The sequence below is a fragment of the Lineus longissimus genome, chromosome 8 (assembly GCF_910592395.1).
Source record: "Lineus longissimus chromosome 8, tnLinLong1.2, whole genome shotgun sequence".
Taxonomy (NCBI): Eukaryota; Metazoa; Nemertea; class Pilidiophora; order Heteronemertea; family Lineidae; genus Lineus; species Lineus longissimus.
Window position 1 is genome coordinate 16,043,742 of NC_088315.1, and position 22,507 is coordinate 16,066,248.

General features: G+C 42.2%; 2 protein-coding genes across 3 annotated transcripts in view; one reads left to right on the plus strand and one right to left on the minus strand.

The window, feature by feature from the left end:
• Nucleotides 1-6,633, minus strand: part of LOC135492163 (putative GTP-binding protein 6) — a 33,285-nt gene extending 26,652 nt beyond the window's left edge. Inside the window, exons 1-4 of one of the 2 annotated variants that reach the window (XM_064778396.1) lie at nucleotides 6,601-6,633; nucleotides 4,639-4,882; nucleotides 3,772-3,882; nucleotides 3,218-3,324 (exon numbers count right to left, since the gene is read on the minus strand). In XM_064778396.1, coding sequence (XP_064634466.1) covers nucleotides 3,218-3,324; nucleotides 3,772-3,882; nucleotides 4,639-4,873 — 453 coding nt within the window. In that variant the 5' untranslated portion in view covers nucleotides 4,874-4,882; nucleotides 6,601-6,633. Of the gene's footprint in view, nucleotides 1-3,217; nucleotides 3,325-3,771; nucleotides 3,883-4,638; nucleotides 4,883-6,484 lie in introns of both variants that reach the window. The other variant, XM_064778395.1, reaches the window with a different exon arrangement.
• Nucleotides 6,634-6,837: 204 nt separating this feature from the next.
• On the plus strand, nucleotides 6,838-22,171 carry LOC135492837 (transcription factor TFIIIB component B'' homolog). Its single transcript, XM_064779505.1, has 10 exons — nucleotides 6,838-6,927; nucleotides 10,479-10,961; nucleotides 11,683-11,772; nucleotides 13,654-13,849; nucleotides 14,369-14,472; nucleotides 14,798-14,995; nucleotides 15,456-15,681; nucleotides 16,875-16,929; nucleotides 17,948-18,106; nucleotides 18,806-22,171. The coding sequence occupies exons 2-10, from the start codon at nucleotides 10,495-10,497 to the stop codon at nucleotides 20,224-20,226; spliced, it is 2,916 nt and encodes a 971-aa protein (XP_064635575.1). The 5' UTR covers nucleotides 6,838-6,927; nucleotides 10,479-10,494; the 3' UTR covers nucleotides 20,227-22,171.
• The last annotated feature ends 336 nt before the right edge of the window (nucleotides 22,172-22,507 follow it).

Consider the following 22,507-nt stretch of genomic DNA (forward strand, 5'->3'; position numbering starts at 1 on the left):
AAGGTCAAACACATGAATTTTCATATGTTCCAAGGTCATATGAAACTAGGTCAAAAGGTCAATTCGTATGAAAATATGGGAACAGGCCAAGGAGGATACCGCGGTGACGTCACGGCTTTTCCAAGATGGCGCTGCATATTGTAAACAAACTCGATACACGGCCAAGGGAAAATCAAGTCATCAAACAAAGTTAGATTTTTCGCATCAAATCAGAGTTATAAGTACTTTTCTGCTATGAAATAAGTCTTCAGACAATAAGTTATCATTTGAATAATGAAAAGTGCTGTTTTGATGGGGAAAAATAGGGTTTTTAAAACCAAATAGCCGGGCACCGATCTTCCAAAATTAGCGATGGTTTAAAAATAGTCTCCCAGATATGGGGCAATCTCTTCATTATCCTAATGGGATTTGGAGGCATGTTTACAGATTTTACAAGTTCGAGACCTGTAGGACCTAAAACTCGCATAGATCCCCATAGATCCCCTCTATTTGTCGAGTTAGCGCCCCTGTAAGATCATGCATTTTCGGACACTAGAACGAAATCTTCCTGCGAATATCGCGGTTTCGGTGATGATTAAACTTAAAGGAGAAATTGACTGTTCTTAGAGTTGTATGGGTAATGGGACAGAAATGAGTTCATACTTCATGAATACATGAATATATTATGATATGGGCGGGCTTCTAAGTCAAAATAATAACAAACTCAACTGCATCTCTACCGTGTATCGCGTAGTGCATTGCCTAGTGTATTTCGTAGTGTATTTTAGCGGAGACATTATTTCCACACTTTGGCCACGCCAAACGTCTTTTTTATTCGTGGAAGCTAATCTGCTCTGTAAATTCTATTTTACACAGGAAGAATCCATACTAGGTATTGCAATATTTCATGTCTATTGGTGTTTTTGTGTACAGGAGCGCACCAGGCAGTGGGACGTAGAGATGTGTTCAGTACTGGTGCTGTCAGTAGACTGAATCTGATTGGCCATAGCGATCACTAACATGGGATGTGATCACGTGATATGACCTCACCGCGGTATCCTCCTTGGGAACAGGCGGCACTGTGTACAGTTCCTTAAAGCATAGATACTTTTAAATAGACCTCCAGACGCGTTTCGCCTCATTTATTTTGCATCGCAAAGGCTCATCAGTGGGGTTATGATGTGAATTGACGGATGGTTTTTGTTCAAGTGACAGGTCTGACGTCGCTGGCTACTGTGCTTGTTGTGGCGACGTTACGTTGGTTGTGAAGCATTGCTACACTGTTGATAACTCCGGCGTCACGAAGCTGGCCTTGGGTGTTTGCAGAAGCATTCGTGATGTATTTTTACGAAGCAGGAACCACATTTGAATATGGCTGATAAAAGACATGATATTAACTCACATGACAATGAATGTCCGTTCCTATTGATCAGCATAAAATCCCGACTTGGCCGTGGCATTAAAATCCATGAGACACAGGATCATCTCCGTGATGATGCAAGTTCGCCGTCCAAAAAATTTAAAAGTATCTATGCTTTAAAGAACTGTACACAGTGCCGCCTTTTCCCATATTTTCATACCAAAAGGTCAATTCGTCCGATAGTACCCCAAATACTACTCATAAGCACCCTCTAGCCACTCATCGAAGGCATGACTCATGGATGGACTTTAAAAAAGAGTAACACCAAAGGGATTTTAATACTAAATGGCCCTGACAATTTATTAAAACTACCCTGCCATCAGTCTTCTTTTCGGGGCGTAAAGTAGAGATCTGAGATCTTATTCATAAGAGAGGCAACCTAAATAATGGAGGGTCTACTTGGGGAGGAAATTTATGGACGCAGTGCCCTGAGCCTGAACTACCTGAACTACAAACGGCAGTACACACTGATTACAGGCGTTTAAGTTGGACCAATCTGGAGGATGGTCGAATCGGTGACCAAACAATCCAGCCACAGGATGATATATTGCTGCTATCAACTCCATCAGCCAGCAAGCCGTACATATACGGTCTGCCATGATTGATTTCACAGCCGCAGACCGTATACTCACGGTTATTCAAATTCAAATTCCCTCGAACTTTCTGAAATTCGCCTTGGCGGCGAAGCCGACCAGCGAGAGCCGTTCCGCACATGGCGTGTCTGGGGGTATTCCCCCTGAAAAATTTCAAAATTTGGGAGGCTTAGACGTAATTTCCTGGCACCCGAGATGATTATGACGTTTTTATCGTAGCTTCGACACAGGGCATTTCTGTGTGCGACGGAAGCTTTGAACACCGGACGCGGAAAGAACAGACACAAAGTCGCAAAACCGCCGGGCTGGCAGTAGGCTACTAGCCGCTACGTAAGCGTTCGCCTACTCTCATTAAGAAATTCTGAGCGAGCAGTCACAATTCCAACCAATCGAATAAAAATATGCAGGCCTACCCAGTCAGTAGCAATATCCACTTCGCGCGCCCAACCCAACTGCACTGCCTGAAGTACTGCCATTACTATCCACGTGTTCCGGCAGACGACGGTCGGCCAATAACAACCACCCGTAAGCCTTGGCAAGGATGTCAAGGGAGTGGACAAAAGCGCACCTGTACGATCGGCTAGCGGCAGAGCGGGGACGATTGTTTTTAATTATGATAAAAAGAGATTGTAGACTAAGCAAGTGTGCTTGCAAGTGTGCCGCAGGTGGATGATAATAGCCGTCGGCGTAAAATCAGCAGTCTCTTTCAATTAATATACAGGGTACAATGGGATCAAACGAGAAGATATGTGATACGTGATTTCAATTTTATTTAAAAATCCGGCAAGGCGGCAAAGGATGGCAACTTGGCGGGCGAGTCAATGGAAATTTTCGGGATGGCAGCCTACGATCTCGCCATGACGGCCCGCCATGGCGATTAATGTGGTTGGAGAACGCTGCTGCTTTCGGTAAATTGAACCACAGGTGATGATTTTTCACACAAGCACAACCCAGCTGCAGGCGAACCCAGTAAGCAGTTTCTTGATGCAACAGTCATAAAGCAGGGGCTTCAGGACTCGCTTATTACTGTTTTCAACAACTTATTTACAGGGAGCTTCATAGCCTAGTGGTAACAGTAGGATTCACTAGGCCAATAAACTCAATTGGCACATTAACCGTAGTGTCATGCACAAACGCTCATCCTGCCTTGGAGGAGGAATACTCCCTGGAGAAAATCACCTCCAAGTGCAGAGCGAACACTGAAGAAGAAGAAGAATTTATTTACCTTGTCCACGACCTGCCATTTTGGAAGAGTTTTTATTAAAGCACAACCCTCAGCCAATTGCAAAGCTGCATTAGTTAACCTGGGCTTCCTTGGCCCCCACTTGATGTCTGAAAACGAAATGTTTCATCTTGAATGTTTCATGCCGAAATATTGCCACATGACCTATCCGAGATTTAAAATGGCCATTCAAGGGGCAAATATCTTGGCGCCAAAAACAGACGTCGGCCATGTTTTGGAAAATGACGTCGTACCATGTAAAATCCAAAAAGGACGTCCTCGTGTCACCGACGGGTCGAGTACTTGCAAAATTTACGCACCTTGGCGCAATGACGTAACATACAAATTTGTGACATCATACGATGTAAATGGTGGCCTCCAGTGCGTTTTTTTGGCGGGAATGGCCAGCCAGACGTAAATGGGCCCATAGAAGTCATAATGTACAACCTGATATCCACTCAGAAGTTTCTGGGGCGTTTTAAATGTTGCTGGAACTACAGAAATAAGAGCAGTGTGGCTCTATTCTACTTACTCTTTAATTCTAAGAACACACTCACCTGGCTGTACAACTAGAACTCTGTGACCACCTTCTGGCAGAAGGTAGCCTAACTGATCACCAACATATTCATTATATCGTTCATCTTCAATGGCCTCGTCATCATAGTCATCTAAAACAGAAACATATCAAAGTTCAATTGCCATTGCTACACAAGTCATAGACGAGAATGGTCACCCTCAAAAACTTGGAAAAACACAGCAGACATTCTCTTCCAAAAATATCTGCTTTTATCACTTTTTTTAACTTAAAGGGACAATATAGGCAGCAGCTAGACAGGCAAAATAAAGTTACACGAAGTCGCCAATAGGGGTCTCTCATATCTCAGTTGGTCGAAATGATTCACGCTTGTACGAGGGATATATTCAGTGCTAAGTCTGACATGACCAAGGGCCCTTACTGTGTATACTAGTCACTTGAAGATGGCCAAATTAGCTCCTGCCTATTAGCCTATAGGCCCCCTTTAAATGCTTTTAGGCCATTGAAAGACATAATTTCGATATAGTGGGTTACAAAGTCAGAAAAAAAATTATACAATCCGAATAAATCTGTAGAATTCTCATCGTAAACATCCATTTTACAATGGGACAACATGATATAAGTAGATGTATCTCCCCCTTTCCCCTTCCACCCCTCCACTATGAAGGATGGACTCAGAGACAAATTTGCCTATTTAGATAACAACACACCTTGTGGTGGAGTGGCTGAACTGAATGGAGGGGTCAGCCTTTGTTGAAAACAATGTCGCATCACGATTTTCGGGGAATGACGTCAAATTTAAACAGAGCTTCACCCCATAACTCTGCAAAGTTTGGCCACTCTGCACTCCACACTGAACTGGAAAGTTAGACGAATGGTCAACTTGTACCTTTATTACCAGATGTCTCCGAATATCTTCGGTAGGAAATGCCGCTACTGGTACAAATAGTAGCAGGTTCACTGCACATTCTCGTGCTGGGTGTATTCCATTTCTCTGCCAATGATGACATACAGCGATGATCGATTAAATTTGTCTTATTCCTTCGAGGTGCCGATGATAAATAGTTTGATAGCCATTTGACGACTGTAACCAGTTGTCTCCCTGATTTCAAAGACATCATCATTACGCTGACCTGAAAATAGAGAAAAAGTTAAAGCTAAATCCCTAAAAACTGCTATGAGCAAGGTTCCAAATATCACAGAAAAGTGCTTGTACTAAGTAGTAGTAGTAAAGTTTGAAGACTATCCTATCATATCACACACATTAAATGCATTATTATGATTAAAAGAAGGATTCTTATCAAAGTAGAAGAAAACAAGATATTTTTGCTATTTTACAGAGATAGTCTTTTTCTTGGGGGAGTTGATACATGGTTAGAAGGAGCCTCATAGCCTAGTGGTTAACACTGCTGGCTACCACGCAATAGGGCCCGGGTTCGATCCCGGGGAGAACCCAGGATTGTATTTCTGGATGAACCGGCGTGGCTTTCAAGGAACTAAAATTCCTGGCTCTTCACAACACGTACATTAACGTATGAAATACTCGAGGGTCTGTCGGATGAGACTAAAAGCTGTGGTCCCTTGTACCCGAGTGTCTATGCCAGGGCAAGTAAAAGATCCTACATAGGTGGACAGTAGCCTATAGTGGAGTCCATACCTCCGGCAAAAATCCAATAGGGTTACGACGCCAGTAATGATATGATATATGATGATGATGATGATGATGGTTTCCCAGCAACATCCTGGAAACAGCATTTTATCAAATGAGTCAATTTTTCATGCTTTTATCAATCAATCATGTCAATCATGAAGTTGAGGTCCAACAACTCAACACCCATTAGGCATAGCCAGTCAACTATGAAACCCACTTTTTCATTTATTTCTGAAGCGGAGTTTCCCCAAGGAGTTTCCCATTCTAAAAATAAACTCTATGTCGCAGGTGAGCAGCCAGAAAAGTGACATATAGGTTGGACAAGGGGCGGTCGAAACCAATTCCCAACTTACAAGTGTGATTTACAGAATACATGTGCAAGCCCCCAAGGCCAAACAATCAATGCGCACACTCAGGACACGTCAAAGGTCCAAGCTGACTGTGGGCAATGCCCAGCCAGCTGTGACCATTTGTTCAAAGTGAAAAGCATGACTGCATGATTGACAGCGCCCAAACAAACTTCTTCGAAAAAGTTGATGTCGTCATTAGATTTCATCATCATCACCATGAATGGAATAGGCTAGGCCTTTTTGAAGAAGATGAATCACTAATCAGCGCTTGTCTTCAAACTGGCTAAACTTTAGAATCCCCGATCGGAAATGTCGCATTCAACTATAAATCCATTGAACAGTGGTGCTTGGTTAGTCAACTCGTTCCTTAAAACTTAAGACGGTAAAAGAAAAAATTCTTCAAAGACTGCATAAATCTGATTGTCTCAGCCAATAGCCTATCCGTCGATGGTCGACAAAATCAGCGCCAAAAAACAAATCAAATGCGCACACTCAGATTACAGAACACGTCAGAAGGCCCAAGGTCCAATGAATAGAGAACGGCGACCCTTTGTTCAAGGTGAAACGCACGACTGGTCGTCAGCGCCAAAACAAACTTCTTCGAATTCGTCAAGGCCCACTCCGAGTCCGAGCATGATGAGACTAGGCCAATGTTATGTATTTCAATCATAATCATTGATTGATTTTATATTTTTACATGTTCAGTGGTAAAAGTTATAGACCTCCTCACTGACCAGGTTTTTAAGTGCCGAAATGACAGGGGTCCTGCAACATGCCACGACCCCTCCAGCATGCCAAATTAAAGACCCAAATTTTACTCAAGAAGATCTTATGAGTGAAAAGATTTTACTTCAGAATTTGGATTTCATGCATTTTGCACCTTTTATCAATGGAGCAAATTAATGCAATGACCCATAAATTCGATAAACATCATATATTTTCATCTAAGATGAAATTAGCTTTAAAAGCAAAATAAATCAGTAATTAAGATTGTATTCGTAAAACAAGATTTTAGTTGGTAGGGTAGGAGTAGTGGATATAATAAATGTTTTAAATTCGTAATTCTCACTCTTCTTAATTTGCAGCAGCATAAAATTTCCAGCACATTTCGTCAGAAATTTTGCTTCGATAAAGACCAGTTTTCTTCATTTTCGTGCGTTGTAAACCAGTGAAAGTGGTAAGGTTTGATTCCACACATACTTTAACACAATATGAAGGCTAAAAAATGTGAAGTATGATCGTAAATGACATTTAAAACTGATTGAAATGTGGTTCAGGTATTTTGTCCGATAATCGATTTTAAAATGATTTGCACGTAATATGATATCTATTTTTCGGACATGCAAAACTGTGAAAACCTGGGGTCATTCTTAACGGCGTATGACGTGAAAATATGTTAATGAGAAGTGTTTTCAATGGAAACCTTCGCACATTTGCCTAAAGTATTTATTTGATACGACACATACAAATACAATACTAGGCCTAGCCCATGTTCGAAAATTAATTTAGGGCATCTTTTCGCAGGCAGCGTAAGTTTACGATGACATAAAAGTCTCGTTTTAAATCTAATCATCACCAAAGCATTCAAAATAATATTATCAGTCCAGTGCCCTAGTAAGCGCGCAGCGCCTTTAGGTTGGGGGAACCCCCCAAACCCCTAGTCGAATGATGTATATTGGCTGAGACAATCGGATTTACGCCATATATACGTCCGGCTCATAAGAAAGCCGGAACGGACCAAAACGGGCCGGAACGGAGTTGAAATTTGCCGAAACGGAGCTTTCTTATGGCTTTAAATGTCATCTAGCGGCAATATAGGGCCTCTAAATTATAAATCATGTTTATGTAATGAAGATCAATGTTCATTTCCATCGTGAAATTGGCGATATGGCCCGGTTTGTTTGAGGCCCAATTCCGGTAGCAGACAGCACTTAACTTGCGAAAGAGAGGACGTTTTGGTATTGAGGACGTACCCTATGCTTCCAAATGATCGATTTCTTTGGTGGAAATAGCTCTGATCTACATGATATAAACTCGCATTATTAATCAAAGGCCCTATCTTGCCTCTAGATGACATTTAAAGCCATTAGACATGTTAGAAGCTCCGTTTCGGCAAATTTCAACTCCGTTCCGGCCCGTTTTGGTCCGTTTCGGTCTGTTCCGGCTTTCTTACGAACCCTATACGTCGATGCAAGGATATCAGAAATACCACGTAGATGAAAGCATGTGGAAATGTACATTTGCATATCAAAGAACCCGGAAAAACGCTACGACTATGTGCAAATTTTATAAAAAGTGAACATGTATTTACAGAATCTACCAAATTAATGTATTCTTTATGTAGCTGTACAGTGTTTATATTCACCAAATTCGAAATCAACTAAGAAATAAAGTCATATTTAGACATTATTGACGAGAAAATCGCAAAGCCGGCATCTTCCACCGTCAATATTATTGTCACTTGCAGTAATCAATCTCCACACCAGAGAGTCGTTCTTTACCCAAGTCTTTCACCCCTGGCAGTAATATGTGAGGGGGTGACCGATATAAACGATAGAATAAAAACAAAAATTACATCAAATTTCTCAATAGGGACATTCCATTGGTGATTGATAATATTCCTTTGTTATTTCAGGAAGATAAAAAAATATATCTTGATGCTCTTTTATCGTCACGGCAATTTTGATGATGTTAAAAAGTGCGCCATTTTGCACAAAATGGTGCCGTTGTTGTCAGAGGTTTACACATGTAACATGCTATGACATGTTTGCGTGAGGAGATGTAATCTCTAAACCTATTTTTAGACTGTCTGAAACAAGCCGTCTTCGAAATTAAGTTGGTTTCGAAACGGCCTCCAAATTCACTTGAGATTTTAACCAAGTTCCGTCTATGGATTTGGTTTAAAATATGTTTTTCATCAACCGCAAAGGGTACTTGTTAACATGGTAGTGTTTTAAAAGCAATTCATTTTATTGTTTAAGCGCATGCACTGTGTTTATTACGTACTCGGTTCGACTACCTCTTTTCTGACTAATGGCCGCTGTTGAGAGAGTTAAGACGGTAAAAGAAGCTTCTTTGAAGTATTTTTTTCTTTTATCGTCTTAAGTTTTAAGACTACCAAACCCCCTGGTTGGGAACCTGCTATGGTTCCTTCCGCCAATTTTTTGTTTTGATAAACGATTTTCTCCGTGTATCTCTTAAGCTATAACTTCAAGTAAATTGCTTGAATAAGCTTGTATGTTTTTACTTTTATGCCATGGTAAACAAACGTTGCTTGTGAAAAGGGTCGTTTCAAAATGGCCGAAAAATTTTTTTAGCATGGTGTCTATACGTCGACGTCATCAATCCCAGATATGTTGATGCCATGCCCATATCCCATACATGGTATTTATTGGTACAGTTTGTAGGGCTTCGTAATTATACGTAAATTGCCTATTTGTTATTTTGTACGCTGAAGTTGCCGATTCTACATTTGTACGTAAATTGATGATCTTTCACCTTTTTTTCAGCCCAAAATACGCATAATCAATTTGTAAACTAAGTTAAAAAAGTCATAGTTGGATATATAAAGAGGTGAAATTGAATGGCAACAACCAAATTTGGGACCAAAACTAGTGTCCTTAATAGATAGGTTGTCCTTAATAGAGAGGTGTCCGCTAAGGGAGGTTCCACTGTGGTAGTGTTCTCCACAAGGCCATTGTCAGGGTGGCCCACCCCTACCTACCTTGGCAGCTTACCACTACCTTGGTCTAAACTTAATAGAGCCATCCTACCTCGTTTTCACATGACAAGGGTACCGCCTACATGTACATTAAGAAAACCCGGTGGAGAACTCTAGCGAGGTGGAAAATGGTGTAGCAGGATTTAGTGAAGTTGTCGCCACGTGTCAAGTTGCTCTTCGACACTCCGTCTTGTCTTTGTGCCACTCGTTTTGGTCCGATCTATTCCATGGTACCTATATACTAGGTCAGACTTTTTCACAGTTCAGAGGCATTGAGTATTGACAGGTTCCTCCAGCTGCATCTCGATTGATGTTGTAGCTCCCCCCACATTTGACATGTCTTTCACAAGTGGCACATGCATGTTCAGTGGGTTGGTTCAATACCTGGCACTGGCACTGGCACTGGCACTGGCACTGGCACTGGCACTGGCACTGGCACTGGCACTGGCACTGGCACTGGCACTGGCACTGGCACTGGCACTGGCATGTTTTAAATACAGTGTTACAGGGACTTATATATGAATTTTTGAAAAGTAGCCTGAAAGTCAACATTAAGTTGAAATAGTTCAAAGCTTAAAAAACAAAATATCTAAAAATACATAATACAGTCTCACCACAGCTAGTGGGCTGCAGCCTACACCTAACAATGCCTGATGCTAATGTCAGTTCTAGTATGTTGCACTAACTTTTATTTTCCCTCATGTCAATTACATGCCCACAGGCTACACTTTACAGTAAGTAGGTCGAGGCATAAATAGGCCAGGCTTCAGAAATTCATATGAAATCAAGACTGTCTGTACAGTCTTGATTTCATATGAATTTCTGTAGACTGCAGACCAGTTCGGGATCTGTCCTGCCAGTGCCAGTGCCAGCGTGCCAGTGCCAGGTATTGAACCAACCCATGTTCAGCCTGAAATGACACAGGAACTGCAGCATATTGATGGAAAGCCGTGTCATTACAACTGTATCTCTTGTTTGGTAAAGATATCATCAAATTCTCTTTCCAGGAACTGCCAAGAAGTAATGAGACGGTCGCGATTAGCAGTTAGGCCTAATTTGGGTCCTAAGGCGGGGACACGAGGCACATCAACTGCAGGAGCAGAGAAGAAGTCTGATGCCAAGACTAAAGACGCAGTACCCCCGAAGTCTGTCGAAAAACCAAAGGAAAAGTCTGAAAAAACTCCAACCAAACATGTGGAAAATGAGTCACCAAAGACAGTTGAAGAACCTAAGACTGCTGCCAATGAAGTAAATGTCCCTGAAGTATCCTCTCCCGCTGCCCCTGATTCAGCCCCTACACAGGATGGACCAGTGGCTGCAGAAAAAGATGGTGGGCAGGAGAAGCAGGCCAAAGATACGTCCGTCGCTGAGGTGAAACAGAAAACTGCAGATGCTGAAACAAAGAAAATGGACAAGCCTGCAGTTCCTCGTAGAAGTCGGTTCCCCAAGGCCAGGCCTAACCTTAGTGATGCGGGCAGACAGCGGGCCAGGTATGCCTCATATACGAACTTATAATGTTTTCTTTGTCTTGTCCTCCATTTTGCAATCGAACATGTCTTTAGAAAGTTCCTTGTGATTTATGGTTGCTGTTCAGTGTTAAAAAGATTACGATCAAGAATCATAACTGTAGTCTTCAGGGTTCTACACAATGCTTTTTGCTCAGGTGCAGCATCCAGACAATTGTTTTTCCCCGCTTTAGAACCCTCGCAAAAATCATAGCTCTCAAACAGATTCATTGAGTTGGCAGTGGTTTTACTGTAAGAGCATGTGGACAATTTTCACCGAACCAGACTGAAATGAGGTCTCAGTTGTGTCAACATAGCCACAGCACCAGGCTTTGTGGTGGAGATCATTGGTCCTGTGAGGGTGAATTCTTCTTCTTCTTCAGCGTTTGGAATTTTTGAGATGCACACTACATGATGGCCCAAAATTATTTTCCCTCACACAATGGATACACAATAGAATTCTATCTATTGTGCAAGGGAAAATAATTCTGGGTCACGCTGTAGACAGTTTGTCCGTTATCGGTAACGAAGTCGACTGTCCTACAGAGTTCCACCACAGAGCCCCAGGGTGGTGTCCTTTGGCCAGCATTCCTCTATGTGAGGGCAAATAATGTGGCATACAGTCTTGAAAAGGTAGAGAGAAGGGATGTTGAGATCTTTGCCCGTTGGCGTTGTTGAGAGTCCATATCATTGCTGTATATTTCAGGACTCCCTCAGTATCGGTGAGTGACAATGAAGAGGAAGCTAAGACGAGGCATCCACCAACAGTTCACAGAACTGCTCCTCTGAAAGTCAGGTAAGAATCGTGCTGAAGTGGCTCACATCAGAACTGCTCCTCTGAAAGTCAGGTAAGAATCGTGCTGAAGTGGCTCACATCAGAACTGCTCCTCTCAAAGTCAGGTAAGAATCGTGCTGAAGTGGCTCACATCAGAACTGCTCCTCTCAAAGTCAGGTAAGAATCGTGCTGAAGTGGCTCACATCAGAACTGCTCCTCTCAAAGTCAGGTAAGAATCGTGCTGAAGTGGCTCACATCAGAACTGCTCCTCTCAAAGTCAGGTAAGAATCGTGCTGAAGTGGCTCACATCAGAACTGCTCCTCTCAAAGTCAGGTAAGAATCGTGCTGAAGTGGCTCACATCAGAACTGCTCCTCCCAAAGTCAGGTAAGAATCGTGCTGAGGTGGCTCACATCAGAACTGCTCCTCTCAAAGTCAGGTAAGAATCGTGCTGAAGTGGCTCACATCAGAACTGCTCCTCTCAAAGTCAGGTAAGAATCGTGCTGAAATGGCTCACATCAGAACTGCTCCTCTCAAAGTCAGGTAAGAATCGTGCTGAAATGGCTCACATCAGAACTGCTCCTCTCAAAGTCAGGTAAGAATCGTGCCGAAATGGCTCACATCAGAACTGCTCCTCTCAAAGTCAGGTAAGAATCGTGCCGAAATGGCTCACATCAGAACTGCTCCTCTCAAAGTCAGGTAAGAATCGTGCCGAAGTGGCTCACATCAGAACTGCTCCTCTCAAAGTCAGGTAAGAATCGTGCCGAAATGGCTCACATCAGAACTGCTCCTCTCAAAGTCAGGTAAGAATCGTGCTGAAATGGCTCACATCAGAACTGCTCCTCTCAAAGTCAGGTAAGAATCGTGCTGAAATGGCTCACATCAGAACTGCTCCTCTCAAAGTCAGGTAAGAATCGTGCCGAAATGGCTCACATCAGAACTGCTCCTCTCAAAGTCAGGTAAGAATCGTGCTGAAATGGCTCACATCAGAACTGCTCCTCTCAAAGTCAGGTAAGAATCGTGCCGAAATGGCTCACATCAGAACATCAAAAGTTTGTCGGAACTGAGCTGCTTTTCACAATGATAATTTTTTTTAAACGACCCAGAAACTTCTGACCAGATTTCAAGTTACTACCAGTACTTTGGGCCCATGTATGTTCGGCTGGCCATCTCTTTGCCAAAATCACCCTTAGCGGCCGTCGTTTAGATCGTATGACATCTCAAGATGGCCTATTGCCGCTCACCGAGGTCTATCTATCGCAGAGTGACGTTGTCATGATTGGTTGTGGCAGGTGCTTAACCATCAACGATGCAATGATACGTTTCTTCGATTCGACATGAACATTCGTCATTGTATGGCATCATGAGTCGGGTAGGGGTCAACCCAGTAAGGGGCTGTAGCAAAATTTAAGTGAAGCCAATAGAAATGAAAAAAAAATTCGTTTGGGGAGGGGGTCAGGGGTCTTCTTTTTTTTCTTTTTTTTTCCAAATAAAGCCTCAACAAAAAAAATCTAAAACAAATATATTTAGCCTGGGTTTATATCTAAATCTGACCCTTCCTGAAGCGTTTTCTTGTCCTCAAAATGCCCAGATCTGCTCCTAAATGCCTGGTAGCCTCATACTTTTCCTTGGTAGCCTGTTACTACCAGAACTTTTAAACCCCCTTGCCCTCAAGCAGATTAGGGTTCTGCCTTGAAGTGTGTCACAAAGTGCCAAAAGTCAAAAGGTGCAACACAAGGCTATCGAAAGTGAAGCCAAAAATCATAATATTTCGGTTTCTGAGGGGAGGGGGTTTGGAGGAGAAACTAAAATAGTTCGTTTCTATTGGCTTCACCTTGATTTTGCTACGGCCCGTATATTCCAGGTCAATAGCAATAGTGTTAATGATGAATTGATGTTTCCAGCCAAGGCCAACCAATCCCCTGCAATCCACCAGCAGCCGACCCTGAAGACAATACTCCCCAGGAGAATAAGACTGTGGCCCCAGTCCCAGTGGAAGATGCGCCCACCGATGGATCAAATACTCCAACAGCATTGAAGCCGACGCAGGAGAAACCGGCCAAGAAAGTTGCTGATGAAGTTCCTACTGCCAAGAAAGAGGTACGGTAAACCTTTGATCTTCCCACCTCTTTATTTGAATATGTGATTTGCCAAAAACCACTGATTTTTGTGAGTTTTCGTACGTCCAGTCATTAGGATATGTTTTGTTTTTTGGTGTCTGTGGTTTATTTTCCTGGACCCCTGTGTAAGAATTTGTCCTCTGACCACACAAAATTGTCCTCTGACGTCACAAATATGTCCTCTGACTGACTATGCAAACTAGTCTTATGACAATACCAGCTTCTCCTCTGACAATGCAAACTTTGTCCTACATGTATGACTCCATAAGTTTGTCCTCTGACCAGATAAACTTGTCCTCTGACTGCACAAACTTGTCTTCTGATCATACAAACTTTGTTCCTCTGTCGTTCTGTCTGCACAAACTTGACCTCTGACAATACGAATTTGTCCTCTGACCATACAAACTCGCCCTCTGACTATAGAACTTTTAAGTTGTATGTTAAAACATCTGACTTTACAAACTTGTACTCTGACTATACAAACTTCTTTTTTATTTAGGTGAAGAAGCGTTACAAAGTGAACTGGGGTGATGAGCCACCAGACAGGACCAAGATGACTATGAGGGACTTGATCCACTGGAATCCATCGAGAAATCCTATGAAGTAAGAACTAGTTAATGATGCTGATGGCGAGCACTGATGATCTTGGTACAGCTTATTGTATGATTTTCACAAGCTGTGGACATTGGTGTAAATGTAGCCAACATACTGAGTCAGCATAAAAGCCAGTTGAGGGTCTCTTCTACCTAAGGCCTATTGACTGGCTGACTGGTTAGTTTGTTTGTTGGTTGATTGATTGACTGACTGACTGACTGACTGACTGGTTAGTTGGTTGGCTAGCTGATCGATCGATTGATCGATTGATTGATCGATTGATTGATTGATTGATTGATTGATTGATCGATTGATGACTGCCTCTTTCCTGCAGGAATACCGAAAACAAAAAGAAGAAGGTGACTGCGGCGCCGAAGGAGAATGTACTGAAAGTTACGGAGGAGGAGGAGCGTGTTGATGACGTGGATGATACGGTATCCGTGTCGGGGAAGAGTGACCAGGTGGAGGACGATATGCCAGTACCCCAGGTCATGATAGGCCCCGATGGCAGCATTATACTCAATGAAAAAAGGTATGCCGTCTGAGTGTGAACAAGATTATGCAGATGGGGTAACAGGGCCGTAATTTGGTCAGGGGGAGTTGCCTTCTCCCTGACATTGCCAAAAACGTGTTTGAGTTGGTTTTCCGTAGGAAGGCACAAAGCAGCATAATATTTAGCATTGACCCATGTCTTTGACCATAATGCGCCTTGTGATGATGATGATATTTTTGCAATCAGGCATTTCCAGAAGCTGGAAAGTGGGGTAAGTTCCAGGGGATTGTCCTATTAACAAAGCAGAATTCTGCGTTCCGGGTAGTCAGAAGACTCTATCTCTGGTCAGAAGACTCTATCTCGGGATCATTCCAGCCAGTTCCGTTTTCACATCTGTTATCTTAAGATCCACGTATAAGGTGGTGTAAACAGTAAATCTGTGAATCAAAGTGGCACCTTTTTACCTAATTTCCCTCAAATATCCTCTGCTTTATTCAAGTTTGGTCATTGAAAGTACGCCGCCAAAACTTATCGAGTCATCAGAAGGCGAAGTCGTCCAAGAAGATGAGATGACCACGACGTATGCCAGCTTCAGAAACCGGACGTTGACGAAGGCGTGGACTCAGAAGGAGACGACCAAGTTCTACACTGCCCTGAGTGCCGTCGGCACTGACTTCTCTCTCGTCCATCAGTTGTTTCCGAAGAGAACTCGCAGGGAGATCAAGGTAACTGTCCTATGAGATGAGAGGCCTGGCGATTGATCCGGATAGGAAAAGATCTAAAACCTTTTACAGCTGTTTCTAAAAAAACTTGGAAGAATTCCTCATGACTTGTGTATTTTTGGTTTGAGAATTCCAAAGTGGTACCGTTAACTAATAATAATGTTGCGACTGTTTAATTTTTGTGATTTGGAAGCAAAAATATCAGCTCTAATAGATTTACCATTAAATTCTGACTGTGAACACAGTTTTGGTCTTATCATGAAATGAAATGAGTAAATTTGTGAACTTTTGATTTTGAAATCAGTACTCGGTTTGCAGTAAACACCATTTTGACACTGTTCTGATTTTTCCCTGCCTAGCTGAGTTGCTATAATGTCTCGAAAAGTTTATCGAGGCCAACAGAGAAAAACCTTGGTGAAAATCCTACTCTCTTTGAAAGTGTTTTAGACTTAAGTTATGCCTGTTGTAAAGGCATCCCTCAACTGTTCTGATTTTTCTCTGCCTAGCTGAGTTGCTATTAATCAATCGGGGTCAACAGAGAAAAATCTTGGTGAAATCCTACTCTCTTTGAAGGTGTTTTAGGCTTAAGTTATGCCTGTTGTAAAGGCATCCCTCAACTGTTCTGATTTTTCCCTGCCTAGCTGAGTTGCTATTGATTAATCGAGGTCAACAGAGAAAAATCTTGGTGAAATCCTACTCTCTTTGAAGGTGTTTTAGACTTAAGTTATGCCTTTTGTAAAGGCATCCCTCAACTGGCTAAATAGCATCAAAACAGTTTGTTGAATGCCGTGGTGAAGACCTTTTGAATGGCGTCATTTACCAGCAACACTTATCCAAAAGATACAACATTACTCTTTCTTTCTTAATTCTTTCTTTATTCTTGAGCCACCCAAGCTTATGTCGAATATATTTACACTTTTACAGGAGGTTTTTATAGGAACCTCACACTGCTGTTCAAAACGTCGTGAAAAGACACTGTACAGAAGGAGAACCTAAAGAAAATTCAACCAGTTTGAAAACCCTTCTGAAAATGCCACTCAAAAAACTCACATTTTCTGTTCAACAAACATGGCGGACCCCACCTTAAAGTCAACTGGTCTCACACAACCTTAAAGCTGACTGGTCATACTAATCATTCACATCACTCATCATCATCATGCAATATGCTCCTGCTCTAATCATCTCTTTATTTTCAGAACAAATTCAAGAAAGAAGAAAGGGTCAATAAATATCTCATTGACAAGGCTTTACGTGAGTATTTTGACTTATACGTGTTTCAAATCCTGTTACTTCAAGTGGAGCAGAGGTTGCTCACAAGTTTCCTCCGCTACCTTGCTGGGTTGATTTCTCAACCTGTTTCCAGGTCCTCCCTTTGGCCTTTGCCTCGTGTTCTTTCACTCAGAAAAATGGCCCTCGGTCTGCCTGGATACAGTTTTCATCCTAGGGATACTTTCTACATGCTTGTCTCGTGGTGTTGTTCCTTTGGCTTCAACAGGTGTGATAGACACACAGGTGAATGGTCCATGAACCTTGTGCTCACCTGTGACCTGTAAGCAAAATGAGGAGTCGTGAAACTTTAGAGAAGGTGAAAGAAATAAGTAGCAGGGTTTCAGTGTATATCCAACGTTAAACACCATAGAATATATACAGGTTATCCTTGCCTATAACGTCTTTGAGTGACATTGCAATGAGGCGTGATTGGGTATATAATGATTATGTGTAGGCCTGACTATGTCATGTCACATAGTTATGAAACCCAACAATATTTTTCAAATGTTCTTACGCCAGATTGCCACGGTCTGTGGGCGGGGAAAATCATTCATTTAGTTACAAATATTTTGAAGATGACTCGGGGGCATGTAACTGGGGAAGAGAAGGCCGAGAGGGCAGAATTTACTACAGAGATGTCTTGAGTGTTCACACCCACTCCTGGTGATACCCCTTTGTGGGACTAAGTAAATGAATGGTACATCTTCAGTTGTACGAAAAGGTATAGACGACGTTATAGGCAAGGATAACCAGTATATTGCCCAGGAGTAATACCTGTTTTAAGTTTAATCTACATGTATATTTGTGAGCTAGTAATAAAATATCTTTAATGATCTGAATTTCTAGTTGGGTTGGTTTAGGGAAGGAGCCCTATTGATTTCGGCCAACCAGTTGCACCAGTTCCAACTCTGATATCTCATTGAATTGTCTATTCCTTGATCCATGCCCACACAATAAACCTACATTTGCATTTACGTTACTCACTACTTTAACATTTTAGGGGAGCGGCGTCATTTTGACATGGCCATGTTTGAGAAACAATCAGAATCAGAAGACGAAGAGTTGGTCAAAAAGAAAGTAGGTCGTAAACGTAAGAATAATGTCGATGAGAAGGAGAACCCACCGGGCCAGAGAGCAGCAGCAAAGAATTCAAAGAAGCGTAAGTTCGAAGTTCGATTCCGTTTCTTATGTAGTGCTTTTCCACGGAAACGTCCTCGTTCAAAGCGTTTTGTCATCTCGGGGTCTTCCGGGAATGCTTAGGAGCGACTACTAAGCCCTCACTTCGCCTTTAAATAATAACTGGAAAGAATAAAGTGTCTGAGAAGGGATTTTAAGCCCCGACTTTGTGGTCAAGAATTTGGTACTGTTACTCTAACAGTATGCCACAGAACCAATGTATGTTGATTACCTATTTCGAGATCTAGACGCTTGTATGCACACCCAAAATGGGGTATATATGCACCTGGAAAGTGTCTGAGAAGGGATTTGAAGTTCCGACTTTGTGGTATACTCTTAACAGTACGCCACAGAACCAATGTATGTTGGCTACCTATTTCGTGATCTAAGACGCTTGTACGCACACACTGAACGGGGTATGTATAGATCCTTATGAACCATGGAAGGTCTTAGTATTTTGTCACAATTGAATATAGTAAACTAGGAGTAGGATTGTATTTCCCCATTTTATGAAATTGCATCTTTGGCATAGTTTTATTTTGGGGTTTTGAAAACACCACAACAGTAATTTTAGTCTAATTTTGTTTTTCACAGCATTTTACACTCCTGAATGTTAATCGTAGCAAAAAACGTGGATTTAAAATGCACACGAGTTCTTCTCACGTTTCAATCCTCCTTTCAGGGAAGAAGAAGGCGGATAACAACTCCGAAGACGATGGTTCACTGAGTGATGCGACCACGATGGACGATAATGCAAGCGTCATGTCAGAGGTGGCATCAATTGCAGGGGACAGTGATGAGGAGATTGAAATCATAACGAGTATCCACAAGCCAACGCGCTCTGGCAGGCTGCCAAAGAGAGTGGATAATACGATGTATCTTCCCCCAAAGGAAATAGCATCACGTTTACGTTCTCGCTCAGCGAGTATAAGTTCTGAGACGGGTTCTGAGAGAGGTGTGCATGAGGTGACACCTGGACGTCCTGGGGCTCAGACGCCCACCCGTGTGTTCCAACTGCCCAACAATCTAGTCAATTCGCATGATACCAATCAGTTGTCACCTGGGAAAGTGATGATTCTGACCAACCGCGAAATGGTCGGCACTGGTCCTGACGCCAAGGAGGTGATTCATGTGTTCATGGTAACCCCAAATCAGCAATCGCCCACTCCGGGTGGAGCAATGCCGCATGGGGTGCCACTGGGATCAGGAGGTACGCGTTTCGCCATGGCTGGCCCAAGGTTCTCCACGATGGTTCCAACCAGTCCGATGCAATTCGGTCCACTTCCCGGATCCTCGCATCCGTTTAGAGTGCCGCAAAATGTTCGAACTAGTCAAGGTTTCGTGCGTGGAAATGTGCCGGTGACGGGTTATCGTCTGCCGCTGTTGAATAAGAACATATCTCATATCCCCGCTACGGTCTCTGCCCCACCTATCACAGAAAATGTGGTGGTGACGCCACCTGGGAATATCCAGTTGAACCCTGATCAAAGTCTGGCAGAATGCGATATTTCTGGTGCGGCTGTACCAGCATCTCACCACCTCATTACCTCTTCAGTTGTGTCACCACCTTTTCGAAACTTTACAATCAACGAGGGCAAAGTTATGCCGCAAGGTTCTGTAGCAGCTCAAAGTCACAATGTGTTACCTTCAGCTACAGAACAACTTTCTGAAAATGCGTCAAATACGTTTACTTCCCTAAAGACGTTCAGTTTCAGTACAGGGAAACCTGTCAAAGGAGAAGTTATTGAAGGTAAACAAATAGACACCACAGTTGAAACCAGGGGAGATAAACTTTCAGAATCGGATAGATCTTCCGTTCAGGAAAGTGATGTGACAAACACTCAAACTCGAACTATTTTACCAACAAGTGAAAGCTCCGAGATAGGCGAACCTCAAAGCATCTATAGTTCTAATGACTTTGTGACACTTAACATGAATAAAACTCTCCCTTCGATGAAACAGGTGGACAAAAATATCCGTGTCGCATCACCGCCTGCCCCAGAAATATCTTATGTGGTATCTGGTAGCACTGAAAGGACAGACTGCGTTGAAAACAATGATGTCAAACCCGAAGTTCTGCCCACTTCAAAAGCTGACATCTGATTAAGTTGAAATGCTGCAAAACAGGAAATGTATGCGGCCATATTTTCTTGCAACTTTGACATGCATTTAATCTAGCGTTTCGACAACCCTTTATCAAAGCAATTTGAATTAGATTTTCGTTTTCGTAGCCTATTTAACCTCTTGAATCCCAAAACTTGAAAATCCCGGGATCCCAGGGTGGTCAAGTGGTTGCGAAATTGGGTCTGACTTTCACGATGTATAGCACCCGCATACAATCGCCAAAGTCCGGTACCGAGGCGCCATCTACTCAGGCATGCTCTCACTGACCCTACTGTACATCAAACACGCTAAAACAAGCAATAAACTAGCGTCCCAGCTCAAGGGAATAGAAATATCACTGAGACCAACCTGTCATTGGGAAAAAACATTATTTCAAAATGACCGACTGGTCGGTCACCGGGATTCAAGAGGTTTAAAATTTCATGATTATCTGTAATCGCGAAAAAAAGACAAAAATAAAAAGTATGTGAACATTTCCAGGTTCACTGTAAGGAGTGAAGAGATGAGCAATGAAAAGATTGCTTGTCTGTGTGATATTGCATGAGGCCGCAGCAATCGCTGACCCTTCTCGCAGGGACCTGCGATGATCACCATCACAAATGAGAGGTCTTTGTTCCTTACAATCATGAGCACAGGTTGCAATACAAAACTTGCTCTCTAAGAGAAGATTAGGAAGACTAAAACTCCTATACTCATATCCAGTGATAACGTAATGTTTGGCTAAGGAACTACTAGCGGAATAATTTCTTTTAAGCTATTCATTTTCCTCACGGCCTGGTCCCAATGTGCAATAAACACGTGTCAAGTGACTTTTAACTTATTGACACATTGGAACGGGCCATGAGGACAATGCCATCAGTCTTCGTGGTGTTATTGTAACTCGCCTGAATGGCGGAAAGCATACACCAGTATTTTTCATTTTGGCAGATTACAAAATGTGACCCGTCACAGCAAAACCAGGCGCTTGTCGCACAGAAGAGGAGCCTAAATGACACCAGGAGATAATGGAAGAAATTGATGTGCTCATATTTCACAAAAGGCAGACAATAGAGAAATGAACAAACAGTCCGTCTCAACCTGCCAAGCTCAGAGCGACATGCGCCTGGTTTTGCTGTGACGGGTCAGAAATGTCTTCCTGTTTTTCCAATAACTTTTTTTTTTCATGGTTTCGCAGTTATTTCGGAAATTTGCGGGAAGAAAATGCCAACAGATATTCAGGTTTACAATATTCTGTATGATAGAGTTTTGGTAGAGCATACCTGTTGTTGGCACTATAAGTCCATTTGAAGTTCATCACAAAATACGGTAACGTCATATCCAACAGTTTGGAGAAACTAAATAATAACCTTGAACATTTCATGTCAGTGTCAGAGAAGGACACACCAGTACAGTCCAAATCACAATTGTAATCCCTAGATTCGCGTCATTGACTCACTATCCAGCATGTAGGTCATGCTGAGGTCGCGCATAATTTACAGGAAACATAGAGATAAGCGGAACAGTGGTGCGTGATTGACTCCCAACTCGAGCCCACGTTGCCGCTTGCGCATCACTGACGCGAAATAGGATGGATGTCAATTGTGACTTGGACAGTAGTTTTTGCTCCAGAGCCACACAAGATGCAGACAAAATGTTTTATGGACTTAACATGTATTCTGTGAACTGTTCATTTTGATACTGCCACAAGTAGTGAAGATCTTATTTTGGTATTGTTAAAAGATTATTTGGATACGAATTACAAATAGGTTATTGCAGATATAAGTAAAACTGGTTTTAAAATCCAAGTTAAGTAGAAATTTTTGTATAGGTTTGTTTTGGGGCTGGGGGAGTGTTAATCCGTTATGACGTTTGAACACCCACTTGCCCTGTTTTCCCGATAGTGGTGCCACTGTCTAATCGTAAAAAATATGACAAGTCCAATAGTCTTTGTAGTATGTACCGGGCATTATCCGTAAGTTATATGAAAAAAAGATTCAAATAAAAAAAGATGTATTTTGGCATAAAGAATACAATACAATACATGTACATGCAAATATGCTTAAGTAAACATTCCAAACACTATCGCTCTCTTGGAGAGAGAACATAACGAAATACTTACAACAGGGATAAAAGTTATAAGGTTTGAATTGTATACTTTATGCCAAAATACATCTTTTTTATCTATGAATTTTTTCATATAACTCACGGATAATACCCGGTACATACTACAATGACTGTTGGCCTTGTCATATTTTTCACGATTAGACAGTGGCGCCTCTAT